Raw genomic sequence first — 16,692 nt, 5'->3', positions numbered from 1 at the left:
GAGCAGTGATTCTCGACCAGGGGCCCGGGGCTCCTTGTGGGGCCACGGGCAGGTTTCAGGGGTGCCGCCAAGCAGGGCCAGCATTAGACTCACTGGGGCCCAGGGCAGAAAGCCGAAGCCCCCCCGCATGGGGCTGAAGTCCAGGGTCCTGAACCCAGCCACCTGAGGCTGAAGCCGAGGAATGTAGCTTCACGGGGCCCCCTGTGACCCCAGGTACTTTCCCTGCTTGCTGCCCCCTAACGCCAGCCCTGGCTTTTATATGCAGAAAACCAGTTATTGTGGCACGGGGGGGCCGTGGAGTTTTTATAGCATGTCGGGGGGGGGAGGGGGTATCAGAAAGAAAAAGGTTGAGAACCCCTGCCATAGAAAACAGACATTTTCCCCACTCAATCTCATCAGAATAATTTGTCCCAGTGCCAATTTTTTTTTGCCAGTTTCACCACAAAAATAGAACCAACCTGAAAGGGACAAAACAAGCAGCCCAGCCCTGGGAAGGAAAGAAAACAATTGCAAGGGAAGGAAATCCCACGGGCCCCAGGTTTGAGAGAACACACACAATCTGGTGCTGAAGGGTAGATGGGAGGTGTAAGCAATTCTTCAGGGGGCATCCCATGTTTTCTCTGCAGGAAGTAAGTAAAGCTCTCTGCATCCTCAGTCAGATCTTTTTCAAAACAAGTGCTTGTTCCAGAACGCCATCGATGGAGGGGACTGTCAGGACACTGTCGAAGTGTGTTAGCAACACTGTCAGCAGGGGAGGGGAAAGTGTGATCAAATGTCGCTGTTTTTCGAAGCTAAATAACACCGTGATTTCATAAGGAGAAAAAGGTATGTGATTACACGACAGACTAAGCGCTGCTGAAATTCCCTTTCCTAGACCCAGCTGGTTTGTTTTGTTAAATTGGAAAACACCTGAAACGCTTTGACTTTCTTGTACATTTAGCTGCTGTGAAGCTAAAAATAACCAGCCATTTAAGGAAAATGGCATTTGGCCAGAAAACTTGTCTGGCAGGTTTTGACTAGACAAGAATTAAACTGGTGGGATACAGAGCACAGAAAATGAGTTTTAACCTGGCAAATGTAAAGCAGCTCACACCTACATGGTTAACAGGGTCCTGTCCTGAGATATACAGATAATTTCTTTTATATGGACAAGACACGTCTGTGTAATAAATGGTATAGAGAGACATTCTGTAGAGCACTGTCAGCTGCTAACGAGATCTTTTTGCTTTGTGTTAGTGTATGGCCTTTGTCAATGGGAGCTGGGTACTTAATTCACTTGGGCCTCCTTAAGTCCCATCTGGGTTGTCCATAGCCACATTCTGACTGGATGCTTGGTCTGTTTTGAGGTTGTGTGGGTCTTGTCATGAGCCAGAGAATGGAGGGGATAGTACGATGGGATAGCCTAATTTTGGCAATTAATTGATCTTTGTCTATTAGCGGTAAAAATGCCCAATGGCCTGTGATGGGATGTTAGATGGGGTGAGATCTGAATTACTACAGAGAATTCTTTCCTGGGTGTCTGGCTGGTGAGTCTTGTCCACATGCTCAGGGTTTAGCTGATTGCCATATTTAGAGTCGGGAAGAAATTTTCCTCCATGGCAGATTGGCAGAGGCCCTGAGGATTTTTTTTCACCTTCCTCTGCAGCGTGAGGCACGGGTCACTTGCTGGAGGATTCTCTGAACCTTGAAGTCTTTAAACCACGATTTGAGGATTTCAATAGCTCAGACATCGGTCAGGGCTTTATTACAGGAGTGGGTGGGTGAGATTCTGTGGCCTGTGTTGTGCAGGAGGTCAGACTAGATGATCATAATGGTCCCGTCTGACCTTTCAGTCTATGACTCTATGCAGTTGTGCATGAGTGAGGCTTATTGCTTGTGGTGTGGTTTTACAGCTTTGGTTCGGATGTCAGAAACAGGAGGATCAATGCCCCTGCTGTCAAAGGAAAGTGAATGAAGGAGATGGGGTAGACAGGGACCTGGGGCTGTTGCCTCCTCCTTGGATTTTGAGTGTGGGTGAAATGAACCGCAGAGCTAAAACATGCCTGGCTACAGTTTGGCAAAAGAACTAAATCCATCCTCTTTTGGCTTAAAATTGTTTGTTCCTTTGAAATTGAGATGAAGCAGAACCGGAGTTGGTCACAGGACATGGACCATTCCTCTCTCTGGAGCTTTGCATTCAAACCACCCAGAGCCTCGGCTTTAGTAAAGGAAAAAAAATGAACTGATTATATTTTGCAAAGCCAAAACTACCTACCCTTTGTTCACCCCTGCTGCAAATACACCCCCAGGTCCTTACCCTGGCTAGCCTAACTCTGGGCCTTTCTTGGGCAGAGACTGGTGTAGGTTTGGTGATCAGAACAAATGTCAGCAAAGCCTGGTGTGATTTTACCAAATGCTCACTGGCAATGGGATTTGAGCCAGGGTCTCCAGGGTGGAGAAGCGTGTTCAGCACTGTACTGTGCCTCAGAAGAGAGTTATTACTATTATTATCTGTAGTCTTGTGATGCCCAGGAATTCCAGCCAGGACCTCAGTGTGCTAAGCACAGTACAAACAGAACTAACAGAGGGCCCCTATCTCAAAACTGCTTACAAGTAGAATTGCAAACACTCTGTGCCTGCGGCCATTCAACCTTCATAAACATGAACCAATTCATTGCATTGCAGCATGAGATCTGTGAGCATCACTGACCACCAGGGCAATGGCATGGTCCCTTCTGGGATCAGTTAGGCAGCCAATACTCTCATGCTTATCAGGAAGATGTTGCAAAGCATCCCTGAAATCAAGCTGAGTGGGTGAGAGACCTCAGCACGGCCATCTTTTATCTGCCGGCAAAGCCATAGGAGGCAAAGGAAGGGGGAAGATGAGCAGCTGTGAACTGAATAGACAAGGAGGTAACACTGTGAAAAGGCTGTTAGCACTAAATCAAGTGAACAGTAACTCAGTTAATCTCCAAGACATCTCGAACACTTTTTAAAATAGGGTGGCAGTGGGAAATGCTGTAGAGAAATACATCATCACTAAGGGACCCTTAGTTCTGGTGTTTCATATGACGTGTATTTATAGACAATCCATAAAAGTGGATACCTTTTTATTGCTGATTCTTTTACAGTCCATTGACTTCAATTTTTTTTTCATCTGAGAAAAGTCATGGTGAAGTTCTTGTCAAAAGACCAGGAAGGACACCCCCGTGAAACCTAGGGGAAACGCAGACAGCTGATTGTATTGCTGTCCCCTCACACTGCCGTACCTTGTGGTAATGGTTACATTTGTGTTAGTACAAGAGCTGTATTTCAGAAAGACTTTGGAGCACAATCCCACTGAGTTCAGCCCCATTAATATGATTGACCATTTGCTCCCGATAGCACCGTTCATTCTCTAGCAGCGACCACTGTCGGAAGACAGGCTACTGAGCTAGATGGGCCACTGGTCTGCCCCAGTCTGGCCGTTCCTTTGTTCATTCCCACTGTGCTGAGTAGGGGCGGCCTCAAAGAGCTTACAAGTACCAAGTCAGGATAAAGGTGACCTGGGTTGAAGATACTGGGCTGGAGCTTAGACAAGCTGGGTTCTGTTACTGTCTCTGCCACAGGCTTTGCCTGTGAGGTTGGTGTCAGGGTCTTGGTTCTGCATCTCCACCATGGAGATAACCTTCACTCATTGTCTGTATGACGACTTATATCACTAGCAACTTGAGGCAGAATCTGTCTCTTACTATGTGTCTGTGCAGCTCCTTGCACCGTGGGGCCCTAATCTCAACTGAAGCCTATAGGTACTACTGGAGTACGCGTACATAATAATGAAGCACCAGCTATTACAGAGATCAGGATTTAGACCACGCCGAGAGCTAGGTCTGGCCGATGCAATTAGCACTAGCACCACGGGAACATGCTAATTAACTCTCCTGGAGTATTCATGTTCACAAGCTGATATTTTCATGTGCAAATGTGCATCTCACAAGCAGCATTTCACCATTTTTACTGACTTTTGAGTAAAAATGTCAAATCTGTCCTCCATAGGTTAGTGTTATTTACTGCAAAATTGGCAAATATCCATCTTCAGGGAAAGAAAAAACTGTGCGTACCTCCTTCCTTTCCACCACCCCCACCGGCCTTGTTTGTTTACTTTTAAAAATAAAATCACAGCGAGGTCAGGAATGAAAACTGTTTGGCTTTTCTGGGCACTTGTGAGAGCCTCAGTTCTCACTGCGTCACTGGGGGTGAGAAGGATTGTTTCACACAATGTGAACAAGGGGGAAACTCTGCTTTGAAATATTAACAAGCTGCTTGTTCTGAGGGTGGCTGAGCTGTTTGCTGAACTGAGGCTCACCTCACTATGGCTGTGTTACTCCTGGGAATGGCGAGCGGAGGTTGGTTTTCAGGGTATTTTCCTAGGTTATTTCTTTTCTGTTGATAGTTTTTCTTATTGCAACCCTGAAAGATTGTCTTTGCCCCGACTCGACTCAAGTGCCGGGTATACATGGAACGAAGCAGATCTCCATAACCCTGGGCTCCACACGCTATTACTGTATCCCCACTTCTCTCAATAGTTCAAGCCCATTTTCCCCATTTCATTAAAATGGAAAAGCTGTGACAATTATTTTCGTAATTAGCTGGCTCTCCAAATTAATGCCAATTACACTGTGTAATCACGATGAAGATTATGCATTAATCAACCCTTCCCAAGCTAGTTATTAGGCTCTGTAAGTAATGATTGTGAAGAACGTATGTGAAGAAAAGACACAGGAGCTAAGAGAGGAAACCACGCCAATCCAGGGGAAAAGGCAGCAGGGAATTTCCAAATGGATGTAGTTGTTCTTTTCAGCACATTTGATTAGACTGAAGAGATTTGTCGTCAGTTGTTTCCCCCCCCCCCCCCCCCCACACCACCACCACTCCTCCTCCAGGGCCTCTGTGTAAACGATTATTCTGTCACATATTGCTACCTGTTGGCTCTGTCTAACACCTTAGCAAATGCAGGTATATTTCACATTGCCTCTGTCCCAATGCGTTCTTCAGCCAAAACTGTAATCAGAAATATATTACCTGTGCCTGTCTCCTTTCTCATCGCCTGGCACTAAATTCAAGTTGCTGGGTGGTTGCACAGAGAATCCTTTCTCGAAGTAAAGCCTATTATATCCAAATGGATGTCTGGAGTGTTAATTTATTTGGGATCAAACACTGATAATCCGCACACCGAATTCTACTGTATTCTATCACAGTAAGACACACTCAAAACCAACTCTGAAAGCTCTGAGCTGGGAGAAAACACAATGTCAGCCATTTGCTAATCAATGCAACATGAAGCCAGTTCATTTCAGCATAATGCTAGAGAACAAAATCCTGCTGCTGAAATGTGCTGGGTTGAAAACCTTTGTGCGAAGGGGAAGGGATGAGCCTCACCGATGGGTTTTATTTTTATTATTGTTCATTATTTCTACAGTAATATCTGTGCTTTTGGAGCAGTGCAGACTTTTATAAAGGTAAGTCCCTGCCTTCAGAAGTACAAATTAAGGCTCCAATCCTGCAAATGCTTATGCCTGGGAGTAGCTTTGCACAATCGAATGCTCCACTTGTGTACGCACAGTTTCTGGGATCCTCATATATGTACATACAAGGTGTTACTATCGCCATGTGCAACATGGGGAAACTGAGGCACAAAGAGAGCCAAGAAAATGACCTGCCCAAGAGCAGAGAGCGAGTGAGTGACAAAGCCATTGGTGAGCCTCATCCCTTCCCCTCTGCACATTTGCTGTTCTCTGTTGTTTGTACTGGCATAAATAACTAAGGATCAGTATCCCACCCTTGCCCTGCCACCATGCACCTCTCCTGCCCCTGCTGCTCCCCGAACATCTGCCCCTGCTGCCCCACCCCCGTATCTGGTCCCTGGCTGTGCCTTCATGAGGAGCTCTCTATAAGCACTCAGTACTGCTTCCTGGTCAGATCAGCCCCTGACAAGCCGTCCCCGTCTGACTTCCAAGCTGCTGTGGCAGTGCGAGGCTGAGCTGGTATCAGTAGGTTGAAACCTGTGCTTGGCCTGGCTGGCTGGGCCAAAGGAGCAGATGGGATGGGATGGCATCTCTCTGAGTGAAGAGTTTTCGTAGCTGGGTATTTTTAATGTGATAATTGAATGAGAGAGACTCCTGAGGATAGATACTGAATCATTAATGTCAATAAGGTGGAGTTTAGCTTTTGCTGGGATGAAGAATGGCTCTGTGGCCCTATGAATATTTCACAGGCTAAAAAGGGAACGAGAGGGAGATCTCCAAGCAGCAGTATGGTGTGGAGGCTCCTTTGGGTTGGGGAAGGGACACCCTTTGCTGGCTGAGCAGAGCAGTCTGAGATCTTCTCTGAGATACAAGAGTAGCAAGCACTGCTAGAGGACAAGGATCTAGGGGTCAGGGAATTCAGAAACGGGACCGTACAGCATTGAGGACTGCGGCTAGCGTTTCCAAGATCACTTGGTTGCATCTGTCCCCAGTTGGCAGTGACCAGAGGTTATTGCCAGAGAGTTGTGCTTCTTTCTTATGCACTCCATGCATCTGAAGAAGTGGGGTTTTTACCCACGAAAGCTTATGCCCAAATAAATCTGTTAGTCTTTAAAGTGCCACCAGACTCCTCATTGTTTTTGTGGATACTGACTAACACAGCTACCCCTCTGATACTTGGTACCAATTTTTATGCCATCTGTAAAACATAAGAATTATCTGCCCTAAACTCAATAAAATCATGTGCCCACCTAGTTCAGTATCCCGTCTCTAGCGGCTGGTGCTGGCCACTGTCAAAGAGGAGGGTATAAGAAACTGATAACCTGCCCTTAGAGTAAATTCCTTCCTGTCCCCCAATCTTTAGAAGCTGGTTATGCCCTGAAGCAGGAGAGTTAAGAGCCCTTCCAAAACTGGGGGAAATGTTTGTTTGTTTTTTGAATCCTTGCTATATCAACTCTGGACATTAAATGCTCCATTTTTTTTCATCTCGCTAAGCTCTTGGCCTCAGTGACATCTTGTGGCCATGATGTCCGCAAGCTGAATGTATATCGTGCAGAAAAATCTTTCCCCTGATCCATTTTAAACATGGTGTGGGGGAAGTTTGACCTATTAAGTTACTGGCCTGTGGATGAATTAGGGAATCTCTACACTGCAATTAAACACCCGGGGCTGGCCTGTGTCTGCTGACTCAGGCTTAAGGGACTGAGGCTAAGGGGTTGTTTACTTGCTGTATATACATCCTCCTAGGGGCTTCAGTTCCAGTTGCCATCAGACTGGCACTCCTGACCAGCACCAAATTAATACGAACATGTCTAGACAGTGTGGTTTGGACCTGGAAGGAGGAGGCAGGTAGTTTCTTAAATACCAGTAGAGCTGATAAGGTGTCTGCCATCTCTAACGGAACATTGCAAAGGCTTTCCTAAATCGAAGAGGAAGGCTTGCTTCCAGCTAATGAACCTGGAGACCATCTGTTACCAGCTGCATTTGCAGAGCTCATTCATTCATTAAGTGTTTTGATTTGCGTGTTATCAGACAGAGTCAGGTTTGTGTGTCTTACCAGGGCTCTTTAGGGGCAAAAGATTGTTCCTACATCGCTGAGACAAGGATATACAATTACATAATTTACGCCCTCACTCAGGCACTTCAATTAGAGAGGCTGCCAGTGGGGACTTGAGGACAAGACTTACAAATGCAGAGCCAAGAAAGCTAGCGACACCATGACATGAGCTCGCTGCCGTTGGGGAAATGGAATGGCATTAACAATTTCCAAACATGGAAAAGCATGCATTCAAGCCGTGCATTATTGAGCAGTGCAGGCTGTAGTTGGAGGCAAACTCAGAAGTTTCTGCTTGTCTGAACTAAGGACTTGGAGAGCCAATTTCAAGGAGGAAAAAAATAAAGATGGGGCAGAGGAAACTAAAAAAAAAGGAACGACAAAGAGGGAACTTAAGGATGAGCAGAAAGCAGCTGGAGATTTCACTCCCAATTCTTATATTGATTATAATTCTGCATTATTCACACAGCACAATGACTGTGTATGGGGAAAGTCAACACACCGATTGCCTCAGTGGTGGAGAATCTAAGACATAAGACATCACAGCATGGCAGGAGGTAGGGCCCAGAAGGAGAAGCCAAGGCAGCAATTCCTGGTCACTGTCAACTTGGACCATGTTCCAGTTGGTGACTTAGAATGTAAAGGCTCCAGATTGTGTTCCCAGAACTCTGCAGCGTGGGAAACCATTTAACTGCTGCAGGAGAATGTTCAAGATTTAAAAACAAAAATTCTGTTCCAAATGGGGACAAAAATTCAAAATCTAAAAAAAAAAAAAAAAAAATTGTGAACCAATAATGTGAACAAAATTTCATTTTGGTTTAATTTTGACCTTTTAAAAAAAGTTTACTCTTGTTTAGTATAAATTAGCTAAAATTTCAAAACAAAATGTTGTTTCAAAACAACTTGAAAAGCAAAAAAATATTTTTTAAATGTCAGAATTTCCCATTTTGATGACTTTGAAACTTTGTTTTTCATAATTTTTTTCAAATTTGGAGATTCACTGAAACTGACCCTTTCCTGTGAACTGTTTTGGTTTTGACAAATTGGTGTTTTCCAGCAGAAAAAACGCTTTGTTGGAAAATTCCTGACCAGTTCTCCTTACGCTCCACACCCACTTTATTCTTATCCTCCTAGCAACAGCTGGTTGGAAAATATCAATTCTGTAGTCAAAATGCCTTTTGTTTAAATCGAAAAAAATTCAACCCGCTCTATCCTGGCCTCTGTATCCTTTCTCTCTGATGTTGATTGAGGCTCTAATATCTAATCTCAAATAGTCAGGGGAAGGCGAAGGGGACAGAAAGTAGAGGATGGCAAAACAGGGCAGGATAGGGAGAGAGAAACTTATGAAAAAATATTTCCAGAATTGTTTCTATCTCTGAGCATCCCTGGTTTCAGCCCCAACATAAGCTACCAGCATCTCCCCAGCAGTAAAAGGGGAACCAGGGGAACCCTCCTTCTCAGAGAGGCCCCGTTGCTTGTTTTTAGGTGTCACCATAATCTGACTTGGCTTCCCTGCCTGCCATCTCTGGGCTGGGTGCTCAAGTCAAAACAGAATGTGAACAATCATGTACACAGCAGTGAGCGGCTGGGCTCCCAAACTCCCCTGAGCTTCCTAGGGAAATTGAGAGAGGTCCCCCATGCAGTTTGGAAGACATGGAAGTTCCCACTCGCTTAGAAATCCAGGGGAGACATGGCTGTAGCCAGTAGTGAAGTTGAGCGTAAATGCGGGTAAAGGGAGATTAGTTTACCTCCTTCTTTTTTTACCACTGGCTGTAGTCCTAATGTAGCTTTGCAATGTGTCGGCTTTTCCCAGGAGTTTGTCTCTGGACACGCTGTGGGAGAGGGTGCTCCTGAACCTTCATGTTGTTGGTAACTATTTTGGTCCTGTCTTGCAGGAGGAATTTTCGAGTATGCAGATGGCCCCAACGCCCAGGTTATGAGTGCCGAGGAGCAAGCCTTTAGATTTTCTGCCAATATTATCAATAGAAATAGAACTTTGTTGCCTAACACAACATTAACCTATGACATTCAGAGGATACACTTCCATGACAGCTTTGAAGCCACTAAGAAAGGTAAGTAGATATCATGTTTCTCCATCTGATGAAGAATTGGCTTGAGCAGAGGCAGACTGCTCTCTGCTCACCTGTTGAACATGTAGCCAGGAGCTTGAAGGTCTTTAATGGCTTTATTTAATTATTTATTTTAAAAATGTCATCTCTTCTACCCATTTCCATTTTACTCCATGTCAGCTGAAGCTGCTAAGGCTCAGATCACCTACAAGTGACTGATATATGCATGTGGCAAAAATAAATATCTTATGAGTATTGCGACCAGCGACAGTAACAATGCACTGCTGGAGACATCATGTATATACCCACTTGGATGACATCTTTGGCAGCATCCTTCCTGGAAGTACATCACCTGGTGTGCATGGCAGGGAGGGAGATTAGAACCTACCTGGAATGCTACAAAGGTTAACAACACAGGGCTCCACTGATACAGGTGGACCCCATAAAATCTTGGCCCTGCATCTCCCAGAGGAATCTGAGTAACCACTGCATTCAGAGCTGCTCACGTTGCTTTCTCTGAATTGGGGCTTACACACAGGCACATATTTTTTAAATAACCTGACCACAGTGAGAAAAGGTGGACAGCTGCAGGAGCCTCAAGCCAGCCAGACTGGAGCTTCCTCGTCTTCTGTAGCCTGGGCAATAGTTTCTTTATTAAAACGAACACACAAAGGAACAGGTGTTGAAGCCCACTATATTTTCATGCAGATGTTTCCATTTAATTGAACTTCATGCAATAGGAAATTCCAAGATGCCACCAAAGGTGTTGATGGCAGAAACTAGAATAATCCTGACTCTCACTCATCGGGATTCTCCCACTTCAGGTGGAAAGTGGCCACCACTTTACTGGATTTGATGAATATCTTTTCCTAGAATTCTCAGGACCATTGTAGCACCCAGTATGTGCAGGTCTATTGCCTGTTTCTACAGCTGAGTTGACTGAAACACCAAGGGGTCAAGTGAATTCCAGATCAAAAGCCTTGTAAATTGGATGCTCAGCCATGCATCTCCCAGCTCCTTATCCTATGCCGGTCACTAGACTACACAACTCCTTCACCCGCTAACCCTACACAGCTAACCTATTTCTCTTCCAACTCTCAAGTTTGCAAGGCTCTTGAGCAGCTCCACTTAGACATGATATTAATGGAATATGACAAGTAAATAAAGTTATGTTTTTAAGCCTCTCCTTCATGTTTAATTGATGTGCCGCTTCCTGGTGCATTTGCATTGCTAGGTAAAGGCTGGGAACTCTATCCAATGAAACAGAGTCCTCCCTCCCCCACCCCTCAGTACACATTAGAAGAAGGGTAAAACTTGAGCATTGAAATGATGGGTTGTGCCGGTATGAAATGCTTCTTGCCTGTTGTGGTTTGTGTGGATGTTCTGTCATGTTTGAGGTGACGGTTTGGTGAACTTTTTAAAAGCACAGAAGTGTGGAATAGTAACGGTGGACCCTAAAAAGCTTAGAAATTGGATAAACCTGGAAAAGTTTGTCTGCCCACCACATATCTCTAGTGTAGAGGGATTGCACCTCCCTTCGCCGCACCGCGGCAAGTCATTATTGTTATTGGATGCCAATTGATTTGAGCTGCTAGTGAGTGAGGTCCGGAGGGCGGGAGGGGGAAACTGGATGGCACAGCAAGTGCTCTGGTTGTGGTTTACCTGTTAGCTTGTGAGGGTGATGGGTTAGCTTCGGGGGCGGGGGGAAACCCTGCTCAGCAAAAGTATGACTCTGTCCGAATTCACAGACCAGAGAGGCATCAATAGACAAAGCTGGTAACTGATTGTCACAGAGTCTACCAGGAATCAAGGCTGATATTTGCTTTTTTCAGGGGGTTTTATCTTGGAAGTTCCCCTAGGTTTTGTGACCCCTGCACTGTGCTAGGCTGAAGTGTAAGTATCATGTTTATCTTCACTGAAGCATTAATTTTTTGCTGGATGTTAAACCACACAGGAACGAATAGAGGGGCACTCGTGCGCGTGCATACGTGAGTGTGCAAGTGACCATGTATGTGCGCACACTCCCTACCTGTCAGGAAGTGGCGTGGTTTCTGCCTTGCCAAATGGCATGTAGCTTGTACGCCCCAAGATGCAAGCTTCTGCACAGTGTCGGTTCTATGCTTATAACACAGGTGATGACATTCAGTTCATTTTCCCCCCAAGCCTGCTCTCATTACATCAGAGAGAACTTCCACTGACTTCAGAGAGCCTTTTGTCTGAGCTGCTAGTACTGGACCAGGCCAATAAAGGCCAGCTTATTCCATTTGGTAATTTATCTAGTGGCTTCCCTACACAGAGGATAAGAACCTACTACTGCCAACGGCTAGCAGACGTAGTCCTTTGAGCCTTATGGTTTTTGTACTGAAGATCTAGAGTTCTGTCCCCTCTGGTGACCTATGGTGTCACTTCCATACCCAATATGATTGAATTTCTGGCCCCATTGTGGCAAAACTTTCTGGCTTCAGTGGGGCCAGGATGTCACCATATATCTGATAACTCTCTGAGCAGAGCAGCATGGAGGAGTAAAATACCCTGCTCTGGGGCTCAATCCTCAATCCGGTCCCCATGCAGCAAAGCATGCAAGCAAGGGCCTGATATTCCGGTGGCCTCGCTGAGCTCCGTGTCAGCTGGTATCCTAATAGAAAGGGGCTGTTCACATGTGTAAGGGCTAGAGGGTTAATCCTGTAAGTGTTAGTAAGTCTCTCAGTCTAAACCATTGGTCACTGCTGAGCTTGACACAGATAAATATATTTTATTTTTAAAAAGTAATTGCTGTATGCATTTCAGAATGAAATAATTTGTGTGTTATTTAATGTAATGACAGAGTCAAAGCCCCAGTCTGTGCTAAGCATCTGCAAAATATCTGGGTTTTAAGCTTAAATCATGCATTCACAGTAAACTAAATGAAACCTACAAATCAAAATCCCAAAATCTCACCAGCCATCCACCCCTGTTTTCTGGCCACTGAAAATATATTGAATAAATCACAGATAATTTTTGTATGGAAAGAGAGGTGTGGGGGAGATGCTTCCAGACCGCCAATGGCTATGGTAAATTTCAGTCGCCTGGGATTCAAACCAGTAGGGAGCCCAGAAAAATGGACATTGTTTATCATGCAAATAGGAATCAGTCCTTTTCCATACTGAGCTGATTGGGAAATAAGTGGTTTCTTTTTCTGTGAAAATTTCTGGTTTTTCTTTAAAAATCCCAAACCCCAAACTCCCATATCTTAGGTTTTCAATTTTTTTAATGCAAAATTTAGAAGAACATTGACATTTTTTATGAAAATTTCAGTTTTGTCAAAAAGCCATTTTTCATTTTCAAAACAATTCAGTGGGAATTTTTTGCCCAGCTCTATATTTATACCAGTCACTGCCCAAGTGACCCTCATACAGGGCCTAATTCTGTTCTCAGTCTCCTTAAGTAGTAATTACTCCTGCAAGTAATCCTGCAAAGATCAATGGAGCTACTTGCTAAGGGCTGCTGGGAGCAGGTGAAGGTGGCAGCGTCAGGCCTTGGAGAATGTCTCATCACTGGAGCTTGGCTTTATGGTCACTCTTGATGAGATAGGAGAGGGCTCTGTGACCCAGCGCTGTTGATAGGATAGTGCCATTAACTAAAGAGCAGTCAGTGTTATCACCGTGCAGAGCTGGGATTAAAAAATGAAATATTTGTGTGTAAGGAAAAAATCCTGAAAATCTCAAGCCTTTGTACATTCCCTCAGCTGTATCAGGCTTGGATAATCATTCCTTGATCTAGAACCTGACCTGTCATCTCTCGTCTGTCTATAGAACCTCACCTGCCTCTCCTCTCTGTTCCTTTCTTTTCTAATATTTATATTTTGGTTGGTCCCCAGAGGCTTCTGTCTGTCTGTCCGTCCATCCCCATACATGCCACTGTCTCTCTCTCTCCATGTGCCAAGACAAAGCCCCAGCGCTGTGCTGTTTGGGATATGACTGGGTTAGTGACACGCTCTGGATGGGCTTGTCTCCCCCAGTGTCAATCAGTCCCAGGAGGGATATTGTCTGGTGTATTGACAGCCTCGATCCCTTTCTATTGCAGCCTGTGACCAGCTCGCCCTGGGGGTTGTAGCAATATTCGGGCCTTCTCAAGGCTCCTGTACCAATGCAGTTCAGTCTATTTGCAATGCACTGGAAGTCCCCCATATACAACTTCGGTGGAAGCATCACCCTTTGGATAACAAGGACACTTTCTATGTCAACCTTTACCCCGACTATGCTTCTCTCAGCCATGCCATTCTGGACCTTGTACAGTATTTGAAATGGAGGTCAGCTACCGTTGTTTATGATGACAGTACAGGTAGGTGAAGGGGGAGCGAAGCAGCTCATCTATTGTGGGTTCCATGTTGGGACTTTTCCCATGCGCCCTGGTGGAGTAAAATCATGTTATGTGCAGTGAGACAGGGACAGATCCGAATTCCTCCTGAACTCACAGCAGAAGTGCACAGGGTTCTTTGGAATACGTCTAAAGCTTTTACAGACTTGTCAATCAGCTAGCCTTCATCACCAGGGCTGCCAACAAGGGCCAGATGAAGGATGAAGTTCTCGGCCAGTGTAAATTGGTGCCACTTCACTGAAGGCAGCGGCGCAGTGTCAATTTACATGAGCAGAGAATTTGGCAGGTAGTTTTGCCACTGAGGGCACAAAGCTCCCGCTAATGGCATAACTGAGCCTACAAAGCCTTTGTTGTCTGGCTCATGCCATAGAATGCACCTTACAAACATTTGCATGTAGACGGAGCTGTTGATAGTGGAACAAAGCCCAGCAAAGCACCTGCTCTAAAGATAAAAACATGTTGGGTCGCTTGTGCAAGACAATTTCATGAAACCAGCTAGTTTCCTTAGGGGAAGTGCTGAGGAGAATGCCGTGTGACACTGCTGTTGGCTAATGTGGCTCCCTGTATATTCCCCTCCGTGACATGTTCAAATGCACTTCTTCCATTTTGCATGAGGACACTTGCCATTGTCTCTTCCCCCTTTTCAACGGCCTTCTACTGGATTTCTTCTTGCAACGCTAGATCCCACGAACTTTCACCAGCTGTGGCTGGCACGGCATTGTGCTTTCTCCAGAGGAAAGAAATGAGTGCACGGGTAGAAAGAAAATCTCCGATTATTTTCTTTTTCTGCCCACAGTTATGGCCGTAATATAATATGATAGAGATGAGATTCTTCTCTTCAGATTGGAATTAATTACCCCTAAAGACTCAGTTTGACTCAAGTCTCATTTAATTGGACTTTCTTTTTCTTTTTTAATCTATACACAGTAAATGAAACAGATTTTTGAGTTGTTGGCTGGCTGGTTGTCATGCTCTCTTTTCCCTCAAACACGGGCTCTTAATTTGCAGGGGCATGACCCCAAAGTTGTAGGGGGTCATGACTGCCCTGCCAATCCCACATGGCCAAATGGTAGGGGGAAGGGCGCATCTTGGTTAGATCTCAGTTAGATGGAAGGTGGGTTATTAGGAATGGGGTTTCTGATATGATAAAAGTTGGAAAACAATTGCCCTAGATGTGGTTGAAATTTAAAACCATGGCCCAGCTGCATCCTTTGTTTTGGGTAGACATTTAAAAAATGCTAAATATTAGGGGGTGGAGGGAGGAAGGGAAATGATTTTGTGAAATCAAATTGTGAATGAAAATGAACAGTTGCCCAGTAAAAGTTTGTGGAGGAGCCTGGAGCCCAGTGGATGTGGAAGGGACTCGCTGCTGGCAAGAGCAGCCCGCCCTGATAATGCTGTGGGTTTTGTCTTTTTGAAACGCTGCTCTCTAAGGCCTGATACGGCTGCAGGAGCTTATCATGGCCCCATCAAGGTACAACATCCGACTGAAGATCCGCCAGCTGCCCATCGACACGGAGGACGCCAGGCCCCTGCTGAAGGAGATGAAGAGGGGCCGGGAGTTCCGCATCATCTTCGACTGCAACCACTTGATGGCAGCTCAGATCCTCAAACAGGTGAGCTCCGGAGGGGCTGCAGCAGGAGGGGTCCTTTGGAAAGTGGGAAGCCTCTGGGAATTCATGCTCATGCAATGATGATAATCCAGCTAAGACATCTGTGGTGTACCCCTGCAGGTAAAGTCCTTTACAATAAATACGGCACTTTTGCAGTGGCAAATGCTTTGCTTAGGCTCTTTGGGGCAATGTTCTGAGGCTAGAGTTAAAGCTACTTCCTCTACACTTGGTTTTTGCACCTGGAAATAGAGGTTTTGTACAAAGAACTATGCTACAGGGTCAGGCTGCGGTGCAGAGCACACAGAGAACACCAAAGCTAGGGCTGCACTGGTAACCCCCACTGGTGCAATGGAGCCTTGCTCCCTGCAGGAAGGGTAATGGAGACCGTGAGTCCAATCTGCTCATCCCCTGCAACTTCTGCAGGCCTTTGCACCCGTGCGAAGTGCCTGTCAAATCCCGCCAGATTGCAATGGCAGGGTTCTGCTCCCACTTTGAATTAGTGGGTGGGAGGGGAAGAAGACTGTGCAAGACACAGGAACAGCGCATCGCGCGTCACACGTTTGTGCAAAAGGGACCCAGACCCTTTCCGTTAAACAACAGCAACTTTCCTGTGTTATTCCCTTCTGGGAGACTTTAGCAAACATGCCAATTAACCCACACGCAAGCCTGACCTGCAGCTTTTGCATCCCGTGTCAGGACAAGTGCTCTGAGTTCACCTATTGCACTGGACTCATTTGCAATGCAAAGCAGGAGAGGAATCCTGCCAAGCTGCCCCATTAAATAACATAGATATAGGGCACGTTTTCCAAAAGTGACTCCTGCTTTTTGGGTGTCCAGTGTGAGATGCCTTAACGCAGTCTGATTTTCAGAAAGTGCTGAGCACCTGCTCTCTTCAAATCAGGCCCCTCGGAGGTGGCCCAGGTTGGGCACCCTGGATCACGAGTCACATTTGAAAATCTGGGTCCCAGTCTATTTAACACATTCATTAAAAATATCCCCATAGCGATGATGGCATCAAGGCAACTCATAGTTACCCTGGGCAATCCTTTTAAACCCCACTAGCCCACGACGGACTATCCCAACAGCTTCAGCACCACCGAGAGCACATAGGAGACCAT

At 45.6% G+C, this 16,692-nt stretch overlaps 1 protein-coding gene across 3 annotated transcripts in view; it reads left to right on the top strand.

The window, feature by feature from the left end:
* GRIK3 (glutamate ionotropic receptor kainate type subunit 3) overlaps positions 1-16,692 on the top strand; it is a 211,973-nt gene that overhangs the window by 102,356 nt on the left and 92,925 nt on the right. For all 3 annotated transcript variants that reach the window (XM_044997879.1, XM_044997878.1, XR_006575104.1), the window contains exons 2-4: positions 9,432-9,608; positions 13,668-13,925; positions 15,396-15,577. In XM_044997879.1, coding sequence (XP_044853814.1) covers positions 9,432-9,608; positions 13,668-13,925; positions 15,396-15,577 — 617 coding nt within the window. The remainder of the gene's footprint in view (positions 1-9,431; positions 9,609-13,667; positions 13,926-15,395; positions 15,578-16,692) is intronic.

This window comes from Mauremys mutica, chromosome 23 (assembly GCF_020497125.1).
Source record: "Mauremys mutica isolate MM-2020 ecotype Southern chromosome 23, ASM2049712v1, whole genome shotgun sequence".
Lineage (NCBI taxonomy): Eukaryota > Metazoa > Chordata > Testudines > Geoemydidae > Mauremys > Mauremys mutica.
Note: the sequence above shows the minus strand (reverse complement) of the source record. Positions and strands in the feature narration are given on the sequence as shown.